Source organism: Labrus mixtus, chromosome 16 (assembly GCF_963584025.1).
Source record: "Labrus mixtus chromosome 16, fLabMix1.1, whole genome shotgun sequence".
In the NCBI taxonomy this organism is placed as follows: Eukaryota; Metazoa; Chordata; class Actinopteri; order Labriformes; family Labridae; genus Labrus; species Labrus mixtus.
Genome location: NC_083627.1, coordinates 21,741,217 through 21,768,033, shown reverse-complemented (window position 1 = coordinate 21,768,033; position 26,817 = coordinate 21,741,217). Strand labels below are relative to the sequence as shown.

At 39.8% G+C, this 26,817-nt stretch overlaps 3 protein-coding genes across 6 annotated transcripts in view; 1 reads left to right on the top strand and 2 right to left on the bottom strand.

Annotated features, from left to right (window-relative positions):
- The first annotated feature begins 8,131 nt into the window (after nt 1–8,131).
- Nucleotides 8,132–14,325, top strand: LOC132991430 (small ribosomal subunit protein eS19). 2 transcript variants are annotated; one of them, XM_061060205.1, is made up of 6 exons: nt 8,132–8,286; nt 8,515–8,585; nt 11,793–11,893; nt 12,928–13,111; nt 13,203–13,257; nt 14,061–14,325. In XM_061060205.1, exons 2-6 carry the CDS (start codon nt 8,515–8,517, stop codon nt 14,106–14,108), a joined length of 459 nt encoding a protein of 152 aa, XP_060916188.1. In that variant the 5' UTR covers nt 8,132–8,286; the 3' UTR covers nt 14,109–14,325. The 2 variants fall into 2 exon arrangements, with proteins under 2 accessions (XP_060916188.1, XP_060916189.1); XM_061060206.1 differs by having other exon boundaries at nt 8,163–8,297.
- A 154-nt stretch (nt 14,326–14,479) lies between these two features.
- On the bottom strand, nt 14,480–18,417 carry LOC132991428 (trypsin-like). Its single transcript, XM_061060204.1, has 6 exons — nt 18,378–18,417; nt 17,948–17,998; nt 17,687–17,840; nt 16,400–16,653; nt 15,108–15,244; nt 14,480–14,820 (listed from the first exon to the last, which is right to left on the bottom strand). The coding sequence occupies exons 1-6, from the start codon at nt 18,400–18,402 to the stop codon at nt 14,671–14,673; spliced, it is 771 nt and encodes a 256-aa protein (XP_060916187.1). The 5' UTR covers nt 18,403–18,417; the 3' UTR covers nt 14,480–14,670.
- Nucleotides 18,418–19,033: 616 nt separating this feature from the next.
- The window catches only part of kmt2ba (lysine (K)-specific methyltransferase 2Ba), a 30,379-nt gene continuing 22,595 nt past the window's right edge, over nt 19,034–26,817 (bottom strand). For 2 of the 3 annotated variants that reach the window (XM_061060201.1, XM_061060203.1), the window contains exons 28-36: nt 24,480–26,781; nt 24,047–24,166; nt 23,352–23,458; nt 23,138–23,263; nt 22,790–23,042; nt 22,536–22,646; nt 22,310–22,393; nt 22,076–22,205; nt 19,034–20,944 (exon numbers count right to left, since the gene is read on the bottom strand). In XM_061060201.1, coding sequence (XP_060916184.1) covers nt 20,669–20,944; nt 22,076–22,205; nt 22,310–22,393; nt 22,536–22,646; nt 22,790–23,042; nt 23,138–23,263; nt 23,352–23,458; nt 24,047–24,166; nt 24,480–26,781 — 3,509 coding nt within the window. In that variant the 3' untranslated portion in view covers nt 19,034–20,668. The remainder of the gene's footprint in view (nt 20,945–22,075; nt 22,206–22,309; nt 22,394–22,535; nt 22,647–22,789; nt 23,043–23,137; nt 23,264–23,351; nt 23,459–24,046; nt 24,167–24,479; nt 26,782–26,817) is intronic. The other variant, XM_061060202.1, reaches the window with a different exon arrangement.

Below are 26,817 nucleotides of genomic sequence, written 5' to 3'. Positions count from 1 at the left end.
GCAAAGTAGGACGACAATGTTACTAAAAGACAGACAGACACAAGAGAGAGACAGAAACAGACAAAGAGTGTGCTGGGGGAACAAAAGATGGAATGATGAAAAAGAAGAGAATGGAAGAAGGACAGACTTGAGCCAGACAGAGGAAAAGGAGAGGGGTGGGGGGGGATAGAGAGAGAGAAAGAGAGGCAGGCAGAATTAGACAAAGATAGAAGGGGGCAATGAGACGGAGGCGCAGGGCGTCAGTGCGCATGCTAAAATAGGTGGCAGAATCTTGTCAGTGCAGTGACCTAGTCGCGCAGGACTGAGGAATTCTCTCTGTCGACCTGGACACATTCCTCCTGTCTTCAGATGTTAACCCATGCCACGCCAACATACTGTACAGCAGTGGCTTACATATCTTCCATGTATCTCTTATATCAACCATCACAAATACACATGCTACTGACCCAAGACAGATAATAAAGCGTTAACGTCTCACATTTTAAGTGGGTGCTGCAAATGATTCTGGAAATTAACAAATGACCTGCAGCGTATTTTGAAATCTGACAGTGAGAGCACTACTACTTCAAATCTCTGAGCAAACATGTTCAACAAGAATGAAATGATCAGGTATATCAATGCACAGCTCTGCTAACTGCAGAGAATATGTGTGTGCATACTATGTGTAGGTCCCTGCAAAAAGAATCATTGTAAAAAAAAATATCAGGGCAAGAAGGGCTCTATTGTGTCACAGGGGCAGAATGTAGCTCTTATTCTCCTGCTGCTGGACTAGGGGCATGGGGGTGACATCAGCACAAAGACAAAAATGTAATGTGAGGCATCTCCAGAGCTAGCTTCAAGGCTAGACCACAGACTGCCCTTTATACCCCACTCTTTCTCACTTTTCAACAACATCTGATAATCGGAACGTGACCAACAGATGACCCTTCCACTTCCACGCCGCCAACAGCGGTGCTACACCAAACTGACACAAATAGGCGCGCCAGCTTAAATGAAAAGACTGCCTTCTTGCAGCTTTCACGTTGGCCTGCAGTTAGCACATATCTGCGAGGGTTAATCACGACAGAATGACTCAGGGAAGAGTAATCTAATTATTCTGATGGCACATCGACGTTTTCGATCGGCCCACAGAGTAAAATGGCTGACCAAGTGTTCCTCACTGCTGAGTGCCATTAGGCAAAGTCTGGTCTGTAAAGCGCTGGGTTATAAACAGACCTATACATAGACTCAATCCTTGGGGAGACGTAAAAGTACAAGGACAGTTGGTTTATTTTGAGCCACTCTGAATTAAATAAATGTAAAGTAAATATCTCCTTACCTGATACAGTTGATGTCTTCAGTGAAAAGGCTCCTGTCTCAATCTGAAATACAGAAAAATTATACAAATACATCATTTGCAAACACAATATATTTAACCTATAATACTACTGGAGTCACATTTATATTACTGACTGCATCCACAAACATCATAGACTTTTTGTCGCTGTCCAAATCTATTTAAGTGATTTCTAATCCTCTGTTAAATTAAACAAACCTGCTGCTGCTTCTATCTGATTTTGTATTGCACACTTTTCTTTTGTCACACCAGGCCTGATGTTGTACCGGTACTAGTCAGTTTGTCCGTTTCCAGCTGGGAAAACACCAATTCAGCGGCACAAATCCAAACCTGCTACCTACAACGGCTGCTTGCCTGGGAATTCCTGAGGTCTGTTCGATCCATTAATGCATGCTGCGGTTGAATGTCATCAATTATGAATGAGGAACACACAAGATTTGCAGAAATCTGGTAGAGAGTGAGTCGTGTGTCATGGCACAGGACTGTTAGCACCTTGAATATCTGCAGCATACCGTGTGAGGCTCGAGTACGATGCAGTCATTTAAACACTAGTTTTTAGAAAGATATATTCAAAAGGTTTGTCCTCTTTTTAAGGGAAACCGCTTAATCGAATATGGTTGTTCAAATCAGTCTGAGTTTTAAGTTAACAAAAGACAAAAGAGTTAGCCTTTATCTTTAACAGGATTTGATATGTCTTACCAGATTACACAGACAATATGTAAATGAGCCAACAGTTCCTACAATAAGGCAGCTTCGTCTTTATCCTCAGTCTTTAGGTGTCAGGCACTTAAGTCCAAATGTGTGGATTCTTCAGTGTCTTTATGTAGACGGGGGCCTCTTCCCCTTTAAGGCCCAGAGTGTGTTGACCCTGCCAGTGAGTTCATACCATAAGCAGACCCATATAGCTTCTCCTCCAACCCTGCTGAGCTGCCGCCTCAGTTATGTAAGATTACATAACACCAGGTCTGTCTGAGTAATATTTCATAACCTGGGGGTCCCATCACCTCACTGGCATTACAACCAAATTCCCTCTGGAGTAAATATCAACGTTTACTGGGTAGGTTCGGTAACATAAAACATTTTTTTTTTAAACAAATAAGAGCAAGTTGTCAGCTTTGGGGGGGGGGGGGGATTTATCTCTCTTGTCCTACTTTTGTCTTTGGCATGAAATCGCTTTGACATCAAAGACTCTTCCCCTTTATTTTCTTGAGGGCCAAAGCGGAGGTCACAGAAAGGTCTAACCTCGGGACGCTGCTCAACAAAAGCCTACATTTTGTTGGTTAATCACAATATGCAGGGATGCTATTTGCCAGATTATTGGGTTTGAATAAACTTGTTGCATATGAATTGATTCAGCTCACATTTAGACACTTACCATATTCAAGATCTAGGCCACTAACTGTTATCTAACGGCCTCAACTAAGCAGTTAGCTTCCTTTTTTTACTTATATCTATAGCTTCTTTTTTTTCTTATTTTTAACTCACTGTTAAAAATCGAAACTGTTTCAGACGTCCATGTCCTCATATAGCTTCAATATCCCTGCTTCATTCACAAACAGATGGTGCACAGAGATTAAAAAAAAAGCAGACAAAAAACCAGAAACTAAGCACAAACACTCAAAAGGTGTTGCAGCACTTATCGGTTTTAAGTAACACACACACACAAGTTCAAAAAAAAAAAAAAAAAACGCAACACATTGTCGGCAGAGAAACACACGCATACATACACTCGCCTTGGAAATATACCAGAGGACAATCTTGGATAAAGATAACAACTGTGGCAAGTGACAGAGAAAATGTGGGCAGAGATAACAGGAGGCTATGTAAATAGAAAAACAGAGCAGGTAGAAAGATATATAACACAGGGGTGGAGAAAAGGGAAAAAGTAGGAGATGCCAGGAGATATCTGAGGCCGATAGCGCAGAGGAAAAAAAGGTTCAATGGAGATTACAACAGATAGACTGCAAATGGACGATTGCAGAGCTGTTTTATACACCCTATGCCTCTCTTATATATCCTGTTTTATATCATAAGCTTACAGTACCCAACTTACAATTATGCTCTCATGTTACCCACGACTGTTGGCATCTTTACAGCGCAGATAAGCAGTTATTTGCAGAAAACCCTCCGTCTTTACCTGTAACTTCCCCGCATCAAACACAAGTAATCTCGCCCCAAAATGCTGCAGGTTATTAGAAGAAGAAAAAAAACTCACTGAAACCGATTCAAGTTTGGTACTTGGCGAATCGGTTCTTATCTTGTGCTAATACCGAACCACATCTTGGACTGTGGATCTTTCTTTGCAGGCGGACCAACAGATAGATTGGGGGATACCCGGATGGAAGATGGGAAAGAAAAAAAGGGGGAGAAGCATTGGAGGAGTGAAAATTGCAATAAGAGAAGAAGAAGAAGAAGAAGAAGAAGAAATTCTGCAGTACTTACAGCATTTTCACCTCTGCGCTCTCCCCCGTACTAACACACTATCTTTCATGTCTGTGGATTTTATAGCATCGCAGAAACCATTTCAGAAAAATTTGAAACATGAAACGTGATTGTGCGAATCCGCGCATGCGTAAGCAAGAGTGACCATTCACCACTGCCGGCTCTGTTAACTCTTAATCACACCCCAACATACAGACACACACACGCAGACACATACAGTATATATGCACGACTAGTACAGACAGATACACACACACAAGTGCACACACCCTGCCTCCTTCATGTACTAGCCTCCCATTCATGGGCCCCCTAAAACTGGGTGCACTCAGTGATCCCTTTCCAAAGCCCTATCTAAATGTGAGCAGAGGTAATCCTTCAAGGAGAGGCAAAAAAGAGCAGCGATAACCCGCGATAAAGAGGAGCTGGAGAACGAACAAGGCAGATAGGAGAGAGAGGTGGAGCACACGAGATGGGAAAGATGAACAGGATGAGGGGATTAGCAACCTAGGGAACACATTTTTCAAACAAGAGAGAAAAAATAAGAGGAGAGTTGAAAAACTGAGTGAAGAAAAGGCGAGGGGGGGAGGAGGAGAAAAATGCTTTTAAGAAGAAAGGGAAATGCAGAGAGGAAGCAGGAAAAGGAAAAAGAAGAACATGTAGGTACAGTATACTCACATGTGAATGAGAGGGTGATCGGAAAAGTGATGAAAATTCATGTCGCAAAACAAAAATCGAAGGCGACCCGACAGTGCGAGTCTGAGTTTGAGAGAAGTTCCGTTTCTTCTCATTCTGCAGTTTTGTTTTTTCTCCTTTTTCCCGCGATTTCTGCCAATTCCTATCCAGCCGTCCCACCTTCCTATAAGTCTATCCCCTACTGGTCCCCCTTCTTCACTCTTCCCCCCTCCCAGTTTTTCTTGCCAGTGCCGGTACTCTTTCTCCTACCTCTCTCTCTCTCTGGCTTTCTCGCTTTCTCCCGCAGACCACGCTCTCCATTTTCCCCTCATTCTTTGCCTGTCCCCCTTCATGTGTCCATTCATTCACTCTGTTTCTGTCTTCTTCAACTATAAGGGCCAGCTTCAGGACACAGATAAGGTTTCTTTCAAAAGATTTCTAGACGAAAGTCGAGCTCTGCCTTGAAAAAAATACGAACAAGAGGTTTCTTTTTTTAAGAAAGGACAAGCAGGTTTGTGGCACTCAGTCTAACGCCGGGACAATCCATGGCCTGCATTTATCAGGGAGGCCACACGTAGTGGGTGAAGCGTTAACTACCTAAAGGTGCCTCCATACGTGCGAACATTATCAAAGGCAAAGGCTGGCAAGAAAAAGACAGGGAAAGAAAAAAGGAGCTCGTCGCAGTCGTCTCCAGTGAGAGTCGATAGTAAGCATGGTGAGGGGAAGGACTCCGGGGTGTGTGCATGTGTGTGCGTGAAGAGGTGGGAGGGGAGAGAGAGAGAGAGAGAGAGAGAGAGAGAGAGAGAGAGAGAGAGAGAGAGAGACTGTGGGGTTCATGGAGAAATATCCAAGAGGGAGGGATACAAGGGGAGTGTGTCGGATGTGAGTGGAAGGGAAGAGGAGGGGGCAAGAATAGAAATACATTTTTTTTTTCCCTCACAGTTTTTGAATTTGGTCCTTTTCTTCTTTTGGCCGAGGCTAATACCTTTTCTTTTTGTAAGAAGAAAATAGAGAGGAAGAAAGAAGAAAAGAAAGAGCTACTGTGTGCTTTGTCTCCCGCCCCTGCCGTTCCTTTTCCTGGTTTCCTTTCTGCTCTGACTCTCCTCTATTCAGCCTATTTTCTGCACGTGCACTTGAACTCTAAATCCTGTCTGCTTTCCCCTCCCCTCTCTCTCTCCCTCTCCCTCTCTCTCTCTAACTGCGCATCTGTGTGTCCCTGCCTCTCTCTCTCTCTCTCTCTCTCTTTCTCAGAGGCAGAGGCTCGAAATAGTGCTAGCAGGCAAGGGAGAGCGAGCAGGAGGGAAAAGGAGAGAACGAGGGGGACAAAAAAGGGGAGAGAGATGTTGAGACGGGGGGAGGGGAAGTAGCTTACATGGGTAGACAGAGAGTACAGGGCTGCTCTGTGTGTGTGTGTGTGTGTGTGTGTGTGTGTGTGTGTGTGTGTGTGTGTGTGTGTGTGTGTGTGTGTGCCGGTGTACGAACATGTCTGCCACATTTGTAAACGCACATTCATTTACCTTGGCTTTGGCTGCAGTGTTTCACACACTGGTGGTAATCTGCATCCGATACCTGAAAAGAAGGACATGACTTTTTGAGGTCAAGGAAAGAAATTATTAAATGCTGCAGCTTAAAAGCATCACGCTACGCAGATAGCGAGCTTCTGCAAATCAAGCAAAACTTTGGAGACAATATATAATATAATAATCACTGAAGGAATGACTAATTGTTCAGTATTAACTAATACCACAACTAGTACCTAGATAAATCATGAAGTCAGAGAAGTTAAGAAAAATGGAAGCCTTATCTCAAGCTAACAGAGCCAAATGTGTTATTGTAGAGAGGGAAAGGGATTCAAATGAACTCACATTAAAGAAGATGCTGTATGCAAAAGTTTGTTCCTTTTTAACCATCATCACATGAAATTGATTGTATATTTGTCCAATGGCTGATCACACAATGCACTTGCATGGCTTAGAAACAAATCTTACTGTATGTTTGTTTTAAACTTCAGCTAAACTCTCATGCACACAGGACATTTGGCTGAATTTATAGTGGTAGGTAGATAATTATTATCTATTTAGAAGGGAAGAAATGGATACACAGTGACCTCAGTAGAGATCAGCTGCTCTTCAGGATTTTTCTGTTGAATGTAAGCCATAGTACACTATATGATTTAAAGTTACATGAATTATTAGTTGGAGCTCCACTTTGAATTGACTTGCCTCTCGTGCTTTGTGCCTTTAGAAATACTGCTCTGGGTTCCAAGGACAACCATCACATTGGCAAACAGGATTCAGGATGGTACACTTCTTTACAATTGCAAAGAAGCTGCGATGAAAAAGATATTTAATTAAACACACTATGTCATAGACATCATTTGAAGAACATCATGATTTACTGTGACTTCTGAATTATCATAGGCCATTAGCATTTGTAGTATCAAAGGCCTTTGCAGCACATACAAGATTAATAAATAAATTATTGACTAAATGTGTAGGCAGCAAATTCTTATGGCTGATTAAAAAAAGAGACTAAACGGTTACTAACCCTCCACTGGTGGTGGCTTCTTCCTAGCTGAGGTGTTTTGTCCCCTCCTGCAGACTGCAGCACACTTCTTGAAAGCCTTTGGGACTGATAATGGAACAGAGAAAGGGGCCAGACATGTGAAAATGATGTCTCAACACCACCCTCTGCTGGGCTTCAGCGGGAATAGTTCACCAACAAAATGAAAAAGATAGTTTATAGCAGTGGTGTCCAAACTTTTTTTCTTGTGGGCCAAAATTGTCGTGTTAGAATCGGGCGGGCCACAGGTTTTGTTTTTTAAAATATAGTTGAAAAAATAGTAAGGCTTTGTAGATCAGAATCAAAAGGCTCGCTAAATAAACCCTTTAATAAAAGGAAATCAAATATTTTGATTTCTTCGTTCTACTTTATTTGGTTTTTTTTCTCAGAGCCTGTAACGTGGTTCAATTTTTTGGAAAAGCTTTCTGCATTTAGCTCAGGTCATTAAATGGTTAAACAACAGTCCGCTTGTTTGCAAAAACTTTGCATACGTTTTTTTTCATAGTTTACAAAAGAATGTGGAAAATAGTAAAAGCTGTAGATTTAAAAAAACAACAACATACATGTTACTGAACATTTTCTATTTTAGGAATATTGTTCAGCCCTTGTTAACATGAAAAAGAAAAATAAGATAATGTGCCAATCTCAATCAAGGCCTCGGGCCAAAATCTTCTGATTCTTCATTTGAAGTCACGGGCCGCAAAAAATCCCCTCAAGGGCCGCAAATGGCCCTCGGGCCGCACTTTGGACACCCCTGGTTTATAACTTTATATATCAGCAGTTTGACATATATATGCATGGCATTGTTTGCTTGAAAAGTACACTGAAACACGTTGATGTTTAAATAAATTGTGTACAATGGCCGACTTAAGCAATCATATCCAGCAGCTGGAGAGGTTAAATCAGGCTACGGAATCATCCTTAGTCTCCTTCCCTCCTCAGCATCCTTCCTTTCATCCTTTCCAAACGAGTGTAGTCTCCTTCCCTCCTCAGCATCCTTCCTTTCATCCTTTGCAAACGAGGATAGTCTCCTTCCCTCCTCAGCATCCTTCCTTTCGTCTTTTCCAAACGAGGATAGTCTCCTTCCCTCCTCAGCATCCTTCCTTTCATCCTTTGCAAACGAGGGTAGTCTCCTTCCCTCCTCAGCATCCTTCCTTTCATCCTTTGCAAACGAGGATAGTCTCCTTCCCTCCTCAGCATCCTTCCTTTAGCCGCCTCGCCGCATTAGCTGAACTCCATCCTTAGCCTGACCACCTACCTGTCGTCTTTGTAAGGTATATGAACAGTAAGATAGTATTTATCACTGAATAACACGACACCTGTACAGATATGTCAGTGTGCCTATGACTCGCATGCTGTCATCTTACCTACGCTAGCTACTAGCTAACGTTAGCTTACATTTCAGAGGCTACGACAGTCGGTGCACTTTTACTCATTATGAGAGAAGCGACAAGTCAAGCATTTACTACCAAGCTCACCTTTGTCTCCAATTGTTCTTTTAGATGCCCAGTGTCACGGTGAAAGATGTCAACCAACAGGATTTTGTCAGGGCTTTGTCAGCTTTCCTCAAAAAGTAAGTAAAGCTTAAAACATGCTGACAGTGCATGACTGGCTGATGGCTCACCTGTCACTCACACATCAGTTTTACACCTTTATATGAGGGACAAAAAATGAGTAAAGTATAAATTAATTAATTAATTAATAAATAAATGTTGGTAGAAATGCATACAATAATGTATAAATAATTAGATAAATGCATCAATAAATATATAAATGCTGAAAACAATACATCAATGAATAAATAATAAATACACTTTGTTAATGAAAAAGGCTATTTATATATTTTTACATGTATTTATTCATTTATTAGTGTATTTCTACAGTTATATATGTATCAATACATACATTTCCACATTAATTGAGTTATTAATTTATTTCCGTATTTTTACATTTACACATCTATTTATTTCTGTGTCCAGGTCGTAAGAGGAAAAATATATCTGTTAATTAGCTTCTGTCTGTTTTTCAAAATTGACCAATCCTACTTCAGTAATGTTAGGACGGCCCACTTAATTTACATATTTACTTTTCCTTGTACAACATGGACACAGAAATACATAAATAAATATATGTATATATTTATTTATATATTAATTTTTATATTTATTGATGCATTTATTTAATTATTTATTTATTTATACATTATTGTATGCATTTCTCCCAACATTTATTTATTTATTCATTTATTTATACTTTAGTCATTTTTTGTCCCTCATACCTTTATGTACAGAGGAAATACTAGGTAATCTTATTTATTCAAATTTAGTTAGTTAGTTATCAGTTTGCGTATTTATATCAAGAGTCAATGAATAGTGACATTCGTTGTTATTTTTTCGCTAGATAACATTTTAATAAGCAATTAACTGAATTTTCTTGGATGACAGAGAAACTTATCACGTGAATCATTTTTTTGAGATTACAATGAAATTATTAGAAAGAAACATGCTTTTTTAATGTATAAAATCTGCTTAAGTGATACAAAAAATGACATGCAAAAGCTTTTATTTTGTCAAAAGAAGCATGAGTAAGCAACATGATATTGAGTATAGTTTATTGTGTTAGATAGCAATAATTCCTTCATCACAAAATATGAACAAATCATTCATCTTCACGGTAAACTAGGGTTGCTCAATTGTGGCAAAAAATCTTAATCACGAATAACTTGCAAAGAACTGTTAGCACATAATGGTTTACTATATTTTCACGTAAACATTGTTATTTCGGCTCATGTTTCTGTTTAAAGTGCTATGTAAGACTGGACAGGCTTTATTGTAAGTACACTTATTGAAGTTACACAGCAAAAAAAATACAATAACAAATACAAAGTACAGAGACAAATTAGTTACTAAAAATGAATTGTGGATAAACATAAATAAAGGTAACATCATCTAATATAACTTTCAAAGTGTTTTTAACCCAAATAGTAGAGTACAGAAGTTTGCAATGGAAATCCAGACAGAAGAATTGTACCTGAGGGAATCGAAACGGGCTTGTGTGTTATGTATTTGGGGTAATTCACAAAGCAGTGTGAAAGGATTATAGTAGTGTGGGTATAAAATGTGGATATAAATATTTTATGTGGGCTACAGTACATGTGAGAAATCACAGTTACAACCTGGGAAGCAGCAGGACACTGACGGCAGAACTGAAACTTTGTTCTGCAGTTTTCTTACTAGTCTCCTGAAATAAACAGACACCCGCAAGTGGTGAGAAAGACAAAAAGATATGCCAAACACTGTGATCATTTCAATACAGGTTATAGACATTATATTTATAAAGGAGACTACAGAAGACACAGCTACTAGAAGGATATTTAAAACAGCTAAAATACATATTCAATTATTTAAACCAGGTTTTTAAAGCTTCCATTCTCTGTCACTATGTTCAGTTCTTTGGTCTAAATTATTCATTGTTACTGTATGAAAATGTTACATAAGTTAGCTGGAATTAAGGAGGACTGAAACTCTGAAAGTTAGTTGTTTTGTACTTGGAGTTATTGTAAGTATACGAACTGAAGCATTGTGGGTGATGCTATTGAAAACTGAAACCTGACACATCAGGAAGAAATAAGCAGCCCTTTATGCATGAAATGTGACTTATTTATAATAAAGCAATAAGACAACGTAACTGGTGCTTGTTAATGCTTTATGTGTCCCATGTGAATAAATAAAATATTGTGCAGGATAGAAGTGTCCCCAAAGGGAAACTTGATCCTCCAGATAAATCCTTGAATTATTATTATATATATAGAGAGAGAGAACTAATTGAAGTATTCAGAGAAAAATGGTTCAACTAGGATTCTCTTTACACTTTTATGTATCTTACCCAGTGTTTAGATGAAGTTAATGATTTACACAACATCTCACTGAGACATAACATCATCATGTCACCCACTGACTGACCTAACAGGGTCAAAAGGAGTGCAGTGCATGCAAAGGTGTTTGACTATGATAGGACTCCACTATAAGCCAAAAGTAAGTATGCTCTCCACATACTTTGTATACTTTTGGTAAGAAAATGTTTAAGATGTTTGTCTTCAATATGAGTTGAAGGTGTCCATAGATTTTTGTGTATGGGTCATTGAAACACTTGAAATTGAGAAAGTTTAATATTAATGTAACCTGATAGTTTAAGTTTTGCACACTTACTTTTTACATCCTTGTTACAAGTTGGTGTTATACAATCTCTCCATCTGTGATGTGAACAAACTCAAGAATCTTAAATAGATGGAAAAAAATCCACTAAATTTTGCATTTACATTTTTTTAAATCCTAAGACAAACAAAGATAATGACAATGGTTGAAAAAAAATGCCATCACTAATATTTGTTTTAAACGTTTTTCTAAAAACATTCAATAAAAAATGCACCATGAAAAATAGTATCACAACAGATGATTTTGTGTCACTGTACTGATGATCATCGTTGTTGACCTTTGACATTGCCCTCTACTCTTGAGAAATTGTTGCAAATGTAATCTGCAATCACAGACACACTAAACAAGTACTTACACAATTAGCTTTTCAGACAGATTTTGACCTCGCTTGGCCTCCCATAGGACGTTGCTCTGCTACAACACCCGTGTCTAAACAGCAGTAAAACACATGACACTATTGATACTGTTTGTGGGGAGAGAATCCTGTTTTCCTGTGCCGTCTGTTGTTTTGAGGGAAACATCCAGTCCGTTGATTCATCACAGTGACGTGTAATTGATTTTTTCAGGTCTGGCAAGCTGAAGGTCCCAGAATGGGTCGACACTGTGAAGCTTGCCAGGCACAAGGAGCTGGCGCCCTGTGATGACAACTGGTTCTACACCAGAGCAGGTTGGTCATACTGGATCTGCTCCATATACACCAAGCCATCATCTAGTCTTTTTGAGTATGTTTCCAAGAATTATTGTTAATGGGCATTGTTTTGATCCCTATATACATATTAATTTATGATTTAGAAATAGAACAGTTTTTTTTTAATATTGTGTTTTCTCCGTTGTGTGTTGGGATAGAAAGGTAACTATCTCAGGATCCTGATTTCACTTTTGAAAAGTGTAAACTAAGTTAAATGTTATGGTATTATTTTGGTTGATAAAAACGTGTAAGTATGACTGATGGAAAGCATGAAAGTAATAAAAATAAGTATTTAAAAAAAAGAAATAGAGCAGTTTTATATCAATGGTTTTAACTGTTGCTCAGACACAGTGAGGGACTGTATGGTAACATTGTATGAACTGAACAGTTAACCAAACATCTGCTTAATTAAATAACAATTGTAAAAATATTCATTAGTAAAGATTTGATATGTTTTCAGCATTTTCCTGGTGTTGTTCAGTATAATACTAAGCCGTAAATTACTGGTATTAAGAGTTAACATCAGGGAGTGCCATTGTCATTTCCTTGTATTGTTGTGTTGTATATCAGTAAAGTGACCATAAAGCTTTTGATATGGAATGTCTTATGCCTATAGGTCTACAAGTGTTAGTTTTAAACAAGAGTCAAGGTTTTTTTTAATTCTTACATGATTTAGACACTTTATTATTATCTTTGAGAGACTCCGTTTTAGGAATTTATTTGGTATGGGATCAAACACAAACCAGTTGTGAAATACTGGTCAGTCCTACTGTCTAGATTGTTCCATAACTACAACAATTTATTCAGAAAACCAAATGCACACAATCCCCTCTCAGCTGAGGTTATCTACTCACCTATATTGAGTGCACAAAAGATTAACAGTCTGCACAGAAAAATGTCACACATTTGATAAGTTGGAATGTTTGATTTCATGTCTTTTGGTTGAACACGGATCACAAAAAAATGTATTGCAACATGCACATTATATTTTTATTTACTGTACATTTCACAAGCCTCCACGGCTCGTCACCTGTACCTGCGTGGAGGGGTCGGCGTCGGCTCCATGATCAAGGTCTACGGAGGGCGGCAGAGGAACGGGGTATGCCCCGCCCACTTTAGCGTGGGCTCCAGAAACGTGGCGAGGAAGGTCCTGCAGGCTCTGGAGGGCCTCAAGATGGTGGAGAAGGACCCAAATGGGTGAGGTGGAGAGGTGCTATGTTCAAGCCTGACTCTGGGATTTAATAATACATTTTGATCATTTGTTTTGTTTTTATGTTTTATATTTCAGTGGACGAAGACTCACCCCACAGGGCCAAAGAGATCTGGATCGGATTGCTGGTCAGGTGTGTTGTTGAACTAATAGTAGGCGCTTCATAATAATAATATAAAGCCATGCATGTGCTATATTATGAGGTTATGTACAAGAGGTAACCGTGCTTAGGCCCGGTTTGTCCTGGAGCACTGTGACCACAGGCCGTGCAGGCCAGCGGGTGAATTGGGGGGGGGGGGGGGGGGGGTGGTGCTTAAGCACGGTACGACAACATTGCCAGTGTGACCGCGCTCTAAGGCAGGTACAGAACATACAGCATATAAATGTATAAAGGAATTATTTTTTGCTTAAGAAGAAATAAATTGTTTTTATCTCTAAAAAGGGCAAACAACCATTATTGCATTGAACACTGAAGACTGGGACCAGACTCCATTAATAGTATAATAAAATGACCATTCATAAAACAAACTGTACATTATAAGAATTACAAAAAAAGAAGAAAAAAAGTGTCAGTTCAATCTGTTGATCATGAGCAACTGCTATCCAAAAGGCCAAAAGAACTGTGAAAAGTGCATTTAGACTCATTTGAAGCTCCAGATAGATGTCATGGTTGTGCAACACTTTCTTAAGACACTATGTCGGTGTATGCATGTAACCATATTATATCCACTTTACAAATGTGTGGCATAACAGACTCCCTCCTGTGTTCTGTGTTATTTAATGTCATAATGACAATGATGAAAATAAAATATGCTGTAATATTTACTGTCATGCCATCTGTAACTCATTTTTAAAGACAGTTCAGATGCTCCTCTGTTTGATACGACTGTGTGACTATCATTGCTTCTCCCTCTCTCTTTTCCTCTGTATGTTCAGGTAGCCTCAGCAAACAAGAAGCAGCGAAGTTTACAAAGCGCCATCTGAGGAATGCATGCAAAGAATCCAGACATAAAAAGAGCTGAAATGCCTTATTGCTTATTTACTCAAGTTTGCTTGCCTCCCAAATCACTCCAGCGGCCACAGTAACTGAATGCAAGAGGCGTTTCACAGAGATGCATGAGTCCATAGTACAATAAGTTTAAAAAAAGTATTATACATGGATGTTTTGCAACACTTTCAGGTTAGTTTTTGCTTGATTTATGAATTTGTATATCAATGCACTGGTGGCCTTGTGAGAATAAAACACAGACTGTAGCAAAAGCACTGAGTATAAAGTATTACCAAGCAAGAGCATGTTTATATTGTTATGCCAACAACTGTGAAACTCAATGTAAAAAACAACCAAATGGATGAAATGAATGCTAATGTATATTTTTTATTTTATTTTATTAGTTACTTAGTTTTTTGGTCACAGAATGTTATTTCTTATCATGTTGATTATGAGATGTAAATGAATGGCACAGATATCCAATAAACTGAATATGACACTGACTATAGTTTTGTCATGGATGCTAGCACGTGGATTCATGGTACACTATGTGTGTGTTTAGTTGTTGCTCATGGTGGTGCTGATCCAGCTATTGAAGCGGCACACACGGGCGTAGACGCTGGGGTGTCCCTGCATGGCGCAGTCATAACCCCAGGACACGACTCCCTGCAGCTGACCGTTACACACCAGAGGACCACCAGAGTCTCCCTGCAAACACAAACACAATGCTGCTGTAAGTGTTGTCCATGGGGAGCACTGGTAATCAACAAAAGGAAAACAAAAAAATGACCCTGTCTGTAAATGTTTGTATTGAAGAGTGACAGAAAGCAGTGTTTTGCTTTCTGTGCTGGATAAATTAATCAATTGAACTAAGGAGTTAGTATACCCAGTGATAATACAGGAACATATGGTAAAGCCACAGACCCCTGCACTGTTTAAAGAGATTATTTACCACCTCACTCCCTGGGTGTTTAGCGTGTTTTAGTCACACTCACTTGGCAGCTGCTGGCACCTCCATGCATGAACCCAGAGCAAATCATGTTCTCAGTGAAGAGGTGAGGGTAGGCATTCCTGCAGATCCTGTCATCAATGATGGGCTGCCTCAGGCACTGCAACCTGTCGGGGAAGTTGCCTGGGGAGAGGAAAGGCAAATATCAGTAACTTAACCTGCCGTTAGTATTCTAAATCCGCTCCATATACCATGAATGTTATAAAACATTGAGTAACGCAGTGAGGAATTTTTGAACTGATTTGGGTATTACAAATTAGAAGACTTTGATATTTCTAATGCATCAAATATCATCAAGTAAAAATGCCAAATGTTTGCCACTTCTCCAATGTGAATAATTGCTCTGTTTTGTTTTACTTGTAGGTTTAAAACTACCTGCCATTTGATCCAAAAATTGGAAATATGTAATATTTGACTTTCTGGGCATTATCACATTATGATTATTATTATCACATTTTATTTATTGTACAGACTTTACAAAAAATGTAAAACGTAATCAACAGACAAAAGATTTTTGTTTGCAGCTTCAGTTTGTAGATCAGGATGCGGAGCTGCATATCATGGTGTTAGATTGATATTCAGTACACTGTACAATGAAATGCCTTCTCTGGCTTCAGTACCTAGTAGACCTAGTACCTAGTAGTATTGCAGTTCTACATTGCATTTCCCAACTCTTGTTCGAAGACAAAAAATTATGTTAAATATTAGGTTTTTTTACGTACACGAAAGCATGGTTTATAATTACTTTAAAAGGTTGAGAAATCAAGAGCTGGTTGAATATATCTTTAAGCTACTATCATTATGTTTCTATAACTCATTATTTATTAAAAGTGCAATATAATAATAATGAATAATATGTCCATGATAACAAAGTGCAATATTGAAACAAACAGTGCAATAATCTTGAAAATGTGTGTATATATTCCATCTGACTCTTATTCCTGTAAATATTTCTTGTACCTATTATTGAAATCTTACTTACATTTCTATTCTATTTGATTAATATTTGTATTATTTATTTCTACTGCTATATTGTATATTTAGAGCAACTGTGACGACCGAATTTCCCTCTGGGATTAATAAAGTATTTCTGATTCTGTTTCTTTGCTCCACTGTACTGATGTAACTTTAACCTCCTGTATTTGTATATTATAGTATTACTAAATTTTTATTTTTTTACATTAAACCACACTTATATCCTCTCCTCCACCCAACCCCACTCGTGTTTTTTTCTGTCGGTTGTCAGGCCCAGTAATGACAGACTGTAAATAGTCTTACTGCCGGTGGCGGACGTGTTGCCCCAGCCGGACACCACGCAGTTCTCGTCGGTGTGGGGGCAGCGCGAGGGCAGGGACACGGTCTGCACGTGGCTGTTGAGGGTGGCGGGCCGGCTCAGCTTGATGAGCATGATGTCGTTGTCCAGGTTGTAGCTGTTGTACTGTGGGTGACGGATCATTTTGGCAGCGTCGATCCACTGCTCAGTGCCCTCATTCACAGCGATGTTGTGCTCTCCAAGACGGACCTGGATGCGACTGGTGGAGGTATGTTACAGTTTAAAAGTCTGTTTTCTCATAATGATGATGACCCTCATTCTTTAATATAGCTATTTATTGAAAGCAAGATGACAAGGGTATGGAAGCCCATTTCCGCAAGTTAAAAAAATGAAAATGAAAATAATAAAGTCATAATTATGAGATAAAAAGTAATACAAATAAAAAAGTAAACAAAATAATGAATATGACTTCATTATCTCATAATTATGACTTTATTATTTTCATTTTCATTTTTTTAACTTGCGGAAATGGGCTTCCATACAAGTGATAATAGCCAGATAAAAAAAAAGAAGTCATTGAGCTAATAATTAGCATAGACTTATATAAGAGGTTAATAAGGCTTTTATCAGTAATAAGCTAACAAGCTATAAGCTACCTTTAAAGTTTGCTAACATTTTTTAGCAGCATTAAATTACATACGTTTTAGTGCTACAGCAGTTTAAACTAACCTTAAAAAATATTGACTGACATCTGCTGTTTACTACCCAAATCTTCTCTTTGGAGCGTTTTGTTGTTTCATCTATTTTTTGTCAATGTTGAGTTGAGATTTGTTTATTACAAGTTTTCCCTCAGTTGGCTTACTGCTAATTTAGATAACATTCAAGCTCATGTAGCTATCTTAACTCCAAGGCAATAATGAAATCATTAATATATATTAATAAAATGTATGTTAGCCAATGTGTTAAGGTTTTGACCTGTTTTATCCTAACCTACTCTGTCTTCAGTACTGTTACAAAAAGCTTCATTTACCTCAAATGTTTGTTGTTGTTTTTTCAATTTACTTTACACGTTTTCAATTTCTCAAGGTAAAGCTTTAAAGGCCTATCCTCTTTTTTTTTTACCTTTGTTGGAAGTGTTTATCTTGGTAAAGAGGCCACAACTCATAAAACCACACTGTAATTATGCCATTTAGTCTCGCTTGATTTCGTATACTTTGCATTTGAGTTAAGTACTTGATACATCTCGCAAGCCACGTTAAATTGGTTGGTATGAGAGTTGTACTTGTACTTACGACTTGTAGCAGTGAGCAGCAGACACCACCCACTGGCTGGAGATGAGGGATCCACCGCAGAAGTGGTATCCAGCGTTCAGAGAAACCTGGTAGGGAACAGATTGTCCGGTGCACTCATACCCTCCAACCACCTTCTCATCCTCAGCTGCAGCAACTGAAAAGACACATAAGGTATATTATGACACATGTAAAGGTGCATACAAGTTTTCATCCACTTATCAATATTTGATAAACAATGATAAAATGACAGTCGTCTCTTACTTGCTGCTCCAAGCAAAGTCAGGAACACCAGGGCCTTCATGGTGATTATCTCTTGAATGAAAGAGGAGGTACACACATAGGGTACACGCTGTAACTCTTTATAAACACCTGATCCGCCCTCTATGTTCCCACATTTTGCAAGGTCAGGGAAGTAAAAATACAAATACTGGGAAATTCTGGGAATGATCCATATGGCTGAAGGTAAAGGCAAGACCTTGACTAAAGTCACAACTAACATATGAAACTCCCATGGGGACTTCTGATTGATATAAATAGGAGCGCTATCATATCCGACATATACCTGAGTCTGGAAGGCACTTCTCACTTTTTTTTACCAGTGCCAGATAGATATAATCAACACCTTATTTGCTGGTGTATATCTGCAGCTTGAGACACTGATGTAAATTAGAAAAGATGACAGATTTCCTACTGTGAATCTTTGTCCAGTAATGCATTCACTCATTTCAGAGGAGATGTCTGGTAGCATGTCTCAGTTGCGGTTGTGTCAACTCAGCAGCAGTGTGCTGCAGTCACATAGGAGAGAAAACCTGATAAGACTATTTCAAAACTGCAGAAAAAGGCAGAGTAATGGAACAGGCACTATCAGTGGAGAATTAATGTGATGGTCAGAACTACTGACCTATAAAACCTTTTGAATTTTTTTTTTTTTTTTTAAAGTAAACCCATTAATTATTTAAAAAAGTGAATTAGATTAAACCCAACCAAATACAATTTTATGTATCAAAAAATGAGCATTGGGTTTATCAAATAGTTTTCTCATGACCCCTTTAACTCATTTCAGATCCCATCATGGCACATAGAGCCCCAGGTATGTTTCTTATCAGTAAAAGCCGTCTTATACACCACGGTTATGAGGTATATACAGCTTTTTTTAGAATAGATTTTATTCTTTAGTAATTTTTACTCGTAATAATTATAATTTTTTGCAGAAGTCACATTCAAAAGTTGTGCATGTAAATGTATTTACGTTCACTGGACATTCTTTTTTTTTACTTTATAGGAACATTTCTAACACTTAAAAATAATTCTATTTATTAACTGGTCAGAATAATTCAAAGACCAATGTTAAACATTTCAAATTTTTATTGAACATAAATTAAAAAAAAAATGTAGGTACAAAAATATTTAACAGGTTTAGAAATTCTTTATACAAATATGTACAGGCAAGGATCAAATGTGAGCCAATTCAGTCACAAACTTTATGAGAACTTCTATTATTGTTCCAAAAACAGAAAACAAACTTCCTAAGCATCCAGCCTTGAAGCTAAACTCTAGGACTCTATCTACATCCATCCGCTAGGTGTGGTTTCAAACAGGAGAAACGAGCACAAAAACATGGTGGCCAGGTATTCTTACAAAAATGCCTGCAGGCATAATATCAAGTCAGTGTTCAACAGTTTTTGATTTGTTTTGTGTAAAATATAATGATTACAAAGACTGGACAAGGAGGAAACTAGAAAGCAGTGTTTTACCAATTGTGTCATGTAATTAAATTAAATATTCGCTTCATAACACTTTTGAGGTAGTACACCTGTGGTGGACAAAAAAAAAAACACGAGGAAGAGGGTGCAAAATAAGAAGGCTCATAACTCTGCAACAGCTTCGGTTCAATAAGCCTGCCTTCACTTACAAATAAAAGTTAAAAGGTCAAACACGTGTGTTTCAGTTAGCTTGTTGAATATACATTTATTGTTCAAATATACAAAAATACAAAAAAGATTTATAGGGGACTGTGCCGAGCAAGGTCAGTATATTAAATTTGAACCCTGCATCAAGGAAAATCTCCCTCATAGATCTTACAATAAACAAACAGTACAAAGAAACCAATCAAGACAGTCAAGATAAAAACATCACAGAAAATATGCCGTCACAAATAAAACAGAATGAATGAGGGGGCCAAACAGTTTGGGGGACTACGTTAAAACTACGGTTTGGGATAAATGTCACCAGCACCCGAAATATTAAATTCCCTGCTCACAAGTTGTATCCAAGAGTGAAGTTAAAATACAGCTGCGCTACAATGTACACGAGGAGTTAAATGTGTTTCGTTTGTTTGCTTTGAAGTAAAAAAAAAAGTCTCCTGCCTGCTGCAATACAAACGCTGCCAGGAGGTCGAGTCAAAGTAAGGTGCTGAATAAGTTCTCCCTAACCCTCTCTGTGACTTTGTGTTTACAGAGACACTCCGTCACCTCAAATAACAGAAATCCCTTAATATTCTATTTTTAGTTTGCACTGTTTGTAGCTGGTTATACTGCCCCCTGGCTTTCACTGAGACCAAGTTCCAGCAGAGGCTAACGTTGTAAAACAGAAAGGATGTGTAATGTAAGGAGGTACAACAGCTCTGACATCTAAATATTCGAGCAGTTGTTTGTTCATACTGCACGTCCTAACAGACCGAAAGTATCAAATCAAATAAATATTAACCGCCCCACGCTGTGTCTCATGGCTCTGGTCTTGTTTGTGTGACACAGTTTAGTTTCACAGATTAAACACACACTGTCCCTAATCATTCAATAAATTAAGCTTTAACAAAGTGAAAACGCCTTAGATCAGGTGTGTGTGCGCGTCGGGGAACCCTCACTGTTATGGCTACTTCACAACAATCAGCTTCATCAAAAGGTCGTCACATTCCACCTGCTGAATTCTAGTGCATTTTAACACGATGGCTATTTTGTACATGGCGTGTTTGTGTGTCTGGTACTAATTCAGGAAGCGACGGCAGCGTCTCGTCCCGCAGTTGCAGTGCAGCTTGCTATTCTCGTCCTCGATGGGGAACTTGTAGTCGTAGGTCAGCTCTTCGCCCCGGTAGATCTTTCTCAGAGCGAAGATGACGATGTGCTTGCGGCCGTCGACGTTGATGACACGGGAGTAGCAGTTGGGCTCGCACGAGTGGTTGATGAAACGAGCTGCGTTGCCTTGCATTGTTGCGTCCACCACGTCAAAGTCGTCGATGCGGAACATGTAGCAGCCGATGCCCTGAGGGGAGTATATCATGGTGAGTGTTTTCGTGAAATGTCATCCCTGTTTATGATTCTATTTAAGGGTTTAAAAATGTTTGCAGTTATAATAAAACTCTTCTCATTACCTTCTTAAATAGTAGTTTACATGGCAAGTGGCCCATAGAGAACAAACCATATGACGTATTTTTGTAGGCCAACCCTGAAGTAGCATCACCATGGGGTCTAACGAGAATTCTCCTATGAGATGTTTTCATTGGATTTTGGATCATTGCAGAAAATAATCTCTGTGTTAAACGCACGTTTCTGAAGCGTAGGCGTTTTGTTCAGCAGGATAATCTTCACAGATGAACATCATTTTAATGATGTTTGAAAAGTTAATGCGGCCGACAGAAGTAAAAAGCTAACGTTATGCTACAAGCTAACTACATCACGGTCGGATGATTGTGACGTCACTAGCGTTATGCTTCAGATGATCTCAGATAAACTAATCCACGTAGCTTAATAAATAGTTTACTAACATAATATTCACCTTAACCTAAAGATTAAACCTACAGGAGACATCTCCGACTAGTGAGAGAGTTCCCGTCCTCTGTGTCCGGCGTGATGACGTTTAATGTCCCCGACAACCACTGTAGTCACATTTAGCCACTTGTTAGCAACCGTCTTTTTAAAGACGCGTAAAAACTTCAAAATTCACAAGTGGGGGTATTACCTAACGTAGTTTATGTGGTCTAACAAAACACCAACATCTCTTCAGCTTGTGTTAACCACAGACCTTATTTCAGGCGTCTAACCACAAACCCATTCAAAAACCCTGTTGACTTTTAGACGTTAGACCCCATGGCGCTCAAATGCTAACTTACTTCCTGGTTTTAGGACTCATTCCTGTGGCGCTCTAATAGTGCACTGGATTCAAAGAAACGACCTAACCAACATCGGCCTACTGATGCTGCTTCGTCTCTTTCAAACAAACACAACATTTTTGTATTCTGAAGCAGAAGGAAGTTTCCTTCTTCTTTGCTTGTTCAGATGCATTATGTTTTTTGTTTTTTTTTGTGATCAATTTTCTATTGGTCCATGCTTACATGTAGACATGCACATACCACTAAAGACACACGACAAATAGAGATGCATCATGTTTACTAACCTTGCCATCATAATACTTCTCCCGCTTATCAGTCAGAACGGCGCGAATGACGGTGCCTGCGTACTCGATAACCATCTCCCCAGCCTCTATGTTCCTTTTGCAGAAAAGTCCACGACCATGGATTTCAGATCTTAGAAGATAACAGAAAATAGTTTATATACTGTATACATGTACATATATTTTGTATGCAAATCAAAGCTCATGTTTTTTCCTATCGTTTATTGTCCTCATTACCTGTAAACTCCAACTGCTTCTTTGGAGATTTTTTCCAGGTGTCTGAATCTCATTGCCATGGGAAGCTCACTGCTGGTGGCTCGCCTGTTACATAGACACACAGCAAAAGGTGATGTCGACGAGGACATGGCATCTGCTAAATCACCTTCTTCAAAGTTAGGTATGAAGTAGGTTGAAACATTATTGTTTAGGATCAAAGCAAGTGACATGAAGTGAATCCTTTTACCTGGAAGATTTGAGTGGGAATTCATCCTCCTCTTCATCAAATTGACCTACTATGTCTGGAGGCTGTCTGTGCTGTGATGCCAGGAAGTTGAACATATCAAAGGTTGCTTTCCTAATGGGAGAAAGAGAAAATAAATATACAGACACTAGATTTATTTCAATAATAGACATTAGAGAAAACAAAGAAACAACCTTTTAATAACGCTGTATAAAATGCTTATGTTTAGTGTTGACAGAAAGTGTGTGTGTGTGTACCGTGTGTAGACTTCAGAGCGAGCGCAGCCACTCGGATTGATGGGAAGCTCCTCCTCGATGTCATCGCAGCGGTGGAAGCGGAAGCGGTGGCGTTTGCAGTTTGCTGCGCCGTGCAGTTGCTCCAGCAGGAAGATAACAGCATCGTGGATGACACCGAGCACCCGGGGTCCGCTCATCACGCCCAGAGGAAGCTGCTTCATGTGAAAGCCCGCTCGAGCTTCCAGGACGCCATCGATCACAGCGCGCCATGCACCTGACAGGAGAAAGAGGTGAGGAAAGGTGGGAAAGCTTTGTAACGCTACACACTGAACGGGTCAAAAAGCAGAATTTAAACAATAAGTTTGTTACCCTCTATGCTGTTAGCCTTCACACTGAAGCCGTCCTCACTGGTGATTTCAAAGCGCAGGTGAGGCTGGTTCATGTACGTTGTCTTCTTATATTTGGGTGTTGGTGCATCTTCCTCAGAGCTAAAACCTGAAGAATCAATACAGTCAAAAGTTAAATGAGAAAATGTACTTGAAGACATAACAAAAACAAAAAAAAACGATGTTTGGTTACGAACCTGAATAAGGGCCCCATTCAGAGAGGTCTCCATGACGAGCCCACATGTGTGTGTTACTCTTAATGTGACTGTCGGTTTGTGAAGGTGGACTTTCATGTCGGGGTTGCCTAAGCGAAAAGAAAGATAAAAAAAAAAAAAAGACCACTATAACAAACATAATACATTAATGAACTAAAAATAAGAAAATGAATGGTACAGTTTGTAGAAACAAATATAGGGAGGTATCCTCAATTCCAGCGTATACACAGCCTGAAGAGTCATTAAAAGAAGCCAAGAAAATATAAAGGAAACAAAGTCACAGCAGCATTCAGACAATTACCTTCACATGCCTGTTACAATAGTTCAACAGACGGGTTACCAAATGATTAATGAATAGATTAATAAATAGATACAACGCAATCTGAAATGTAATCAATAAATAGATAGATAACCAGTCAGGTCCATTCATTTGTCTAAGTATACAGTAACAGTCCATACAGTAAACCAGTTAAAATTGTTAAGCATTCAACAGCCTGATAGCTGAAGGGGGAAAGAGTTTTTGAGTATCTGTTGGTTCTCCTTGAAGGGGCGAGATAGCTCAATTCTGTTCTATTTCGGTGCCTCTCTTCTTGTAAAAAATAATAATAGAAATAAAAAAATCCCAGATTTGACGACATCACTTACAAAGCATGAGGTAACGTTTAAGATGAACATACCTGGAGAGTGCAGAAGGAGCAGTAATCCTCAACGGCTCAGGCTGTTCAGGCATACTCCTCATGTCCATATCAATCACCTCCTTCATTGATGGAGCTTTCATTCTCACACCACCCGGTCTGCTGGCAGATAACATGACAAAGTTAGCATGCTGGTGGTTTGTGATGACACTTGTCACTCAAAAAAAAAAGAGGATTCCGCTGCATTAGGGGAAGTCAAATAGTGTTTTTACAATACTTTAAAGTATCTTAAAATACCAACAAAACAAATAAATGAAAAGTAAATACCGTCAGACCAATTCCAAATATTGAAAGATTATTTATACTTCTTTTCTAACCAAACAAGTAGTAGTAGTAACATCAACAATATTTGATTACATGTAGACCTATAACTTATTAACTAAACTTGTTAAATAATAATTAAATTGTTCCATACCTGGGTTCATCAATTTCCTCAAGGTCAACATTTGGATCTTTTAAGATATTAATCTTGGATTTCTTTCTGGTGGGCTTTTCGGTCACTGATGAGACTCTCTTCACCCTCACCTGGCGCGGTGGAGCCGGCGTCAGTCGCTGGTTCAAATATGTCTCATTAAGGCAAACGCTGGGGGAGTCTGAACGAGCAGCTGGTGGACAATTCGACTCCTCTGTGTCCTGAAACTGGGATGGTCTCTGATGACTGGCGTTGGGTCGTCTAGTGTTTTTGAGGATGTTCGGTTTTGGTTTTGGCTGTGGTTCTGGCTGTGGTTCTTCGCGGTGTGTCGCCATGGCTCTGTCGATTATAGCCTGAGCCGTGCTTTCCTCGATGTTGCATGAAACCGCTTCAGGAACGCACTGCACACTGCCAGGAGTTGAGGGAGCTTGAGTCACGCTGCTTTTCACTGGTACTACTCTAAAGATGATTTTCTTCTGAGTCGTCGTTGTTGTTGTTGTTGTGTTGTTATCGGCAGGAGGGATGTTTGTGACTGAGGGGCTGGCACGCGGCTTTATGATGACACGTGGAACCGAGCGCTGCAAAGTATTGCCGCTGTGGAGAATCTTGGCAATCTGGCTTATTTTACTGTAGGCAGGAGAATTTGAACTAAGTGACTGATAGGTGTTTGTTCTCTGGTCTTTGATCAGAATCTGACCTTGACGGTTGACCAGGAGGATCTGAGGTGCTGGAGCAGGTGCAATGGACGGGGAGGTGCTGGTGGCTGCAGCCTGATTCTGAATCACCATTTGTGGCTGCCCTCCTGGTCTTGAACTGTCCAAGCGGATGGCAACTGTTCTTCCCCGTGTGGCACCGGGCTGAATTGGTAGAGCGTTTAAACCATTGATCACAATGGGGGATGTGACCGTGCGTGGAACTGCACAATAGTTGGCAGCAGAAGGAGAGACCGACGTGTGCATTGGAAGACACACTTTTGGCGCTGTCCGTTTGAGGTTTGTTGGTGGATGTTTTGTCTTCACATAAATGGATTTCAACAGCACCGGTGGAGACCTTTTGGTTTTTGGTTCTGGAGAGTAATCGGGATCAGTTAAATCATCTTTAAATCCTTCGACCGATTCGTTTGATGAGCTATTCTCGTCTTTATCTTCAAACTCATTGTTGTGTGGGTAGAGCAAAGCACCATTTTCAGTAGAAACAAAATGGCCTGTAGCTGAATCCAAAACCACTTCGTTTTGAGAGGTTAGCCTTTCAGAGCTCATCAGGACCTCTTCCTCCTGCACCGACATGTCGTCATTGGAAAAGTCCGATTGGAGAAAATCAACTGGAAGAGAATTTGCATCAAAGTCTGGCTCAGCAGGTCCTTCATCTGTTGACTTTGACACTGTGTAGATCGAGTCCAGCCTCTTCAGAGCAACAGTCAGCTGTTTAGTCGGAGTATTATGATTGTTATCAATCCTAATCTCTCCTTCTTCTCCCTCGTCCTGAGCTTCATCGTCGGTCGCCCCAATTTCATCGCTGTCCGACCCTCCGTCCGCCCCATCTAACTGTGAGATTGATTGAGACGGCGGGAGCTGACCTGAGGCGTCTGAGCTGCTAGCAGCGTCACACACGACTGTGCGGGAAAACCTGAGGTAATGGCATGATTCTTCATTTTCCTGATTACCTTCCGGCACTACACCTTCAAGTTCTTCCCTCCCAGCCCCTCCCAGCGTGATGTTCTCATTTAGGAGAGCCTCGTCAAAGTCAAGCTTAGCATTAAGCATGGAGGCCACCGCAACCTCTGTGTCCGTGTCAAACACAGTGTAAGGGAGCTCCTGCGCCATGAGATGAGCTACTTCCTCTTCCAGGTTATCCGGGGCCAGGGAGATCCCATTGGTTGTAGCCACTGCTGCATCTTCTGCCTCAGATGATGCTAGAAAGTCCTGGGGAACCTCTGCAGAAACTGGAGTTGTGATTTTAAAGTTCTGCCTCCCTTTGGGGGAATGAGTGAGGGTTCCTTGGCGGGGTGAAAGCCCCACAGAAATGCCAGCGTTGGATCGAGGTGGGGAGCTCCAGACAGGTGATGTGGAGTTTTGTCTTGAGAGAGGAGGTGAGGCCGATCCCAAGTTTGTTGATCTAGGAGGGGAGCTGAAGAGAGCACACCTGGAGTGGACACTGCCACCAGAACGGAGGGTTATTGGCACAGACGGGTCGCCGTCTGATTGTGAGGAACTACAGCGGCTTCTTGTTGACAGCCTTCGCGGCCGACGGGTGTCCTCCAGGTCCCTTAATGTCAAAATGTGATGAGATTTCGGAAGAGCGGACCCTGAAAGAATCAAGTTAAGTTCAGAAAGGAATTGAA

What these genes read in the sequence shown, in the direction of transcription:
- LOC132991430 (XM_061060205.1), top strand. Translation starts at nt 8,515, where the DNA reads ATGCCCAGTGTCACGGTGAAAGATGTCAACCAACAGGATTTTGTCAGG. An exon ending in TTGTCAGCTTTCCTCAAAAA is followed by an intron (nt 8,586 to 11,792) that starts GTAAGTAAAGCT and finishes TGATTTTTTCAG; the next exon opens with GTCTGGCAAGCTGAAGGTCC. An exon ending in CTGGTTCTACACCAGAGCAG is followed by an intron (nt 11,894 to 12,927) that starts GTTGGTCATACT and finishes ACATTTCACAAG; the next exon opens with CCTCCACGGCTCGTCACCTG.
- LOC132991428 (XM_061060204.1), bottom strand. Translation starts at nt 18,402, where the DNA reads ATGCATTACTGGACAAAGATTCACA. An exon ending in TTACTGGACAAAGATTCACA is followed by an intron (nt 17,999 to 18,377) that starts GTAGGAAATCTG and finishes CTTTCATTCAAG; the next exon opens with AGATAATCACCATGAAGGCC. An exon ending in GACTTTGCTTGGAGCAGCAA is followed by an intron (nt 17,841 to 17,947) that starts GTAAGAGACGAC and finishes GTGTCTTTTCAG; the next exon opens with TTGCTGCAGCTGAGGATGAG.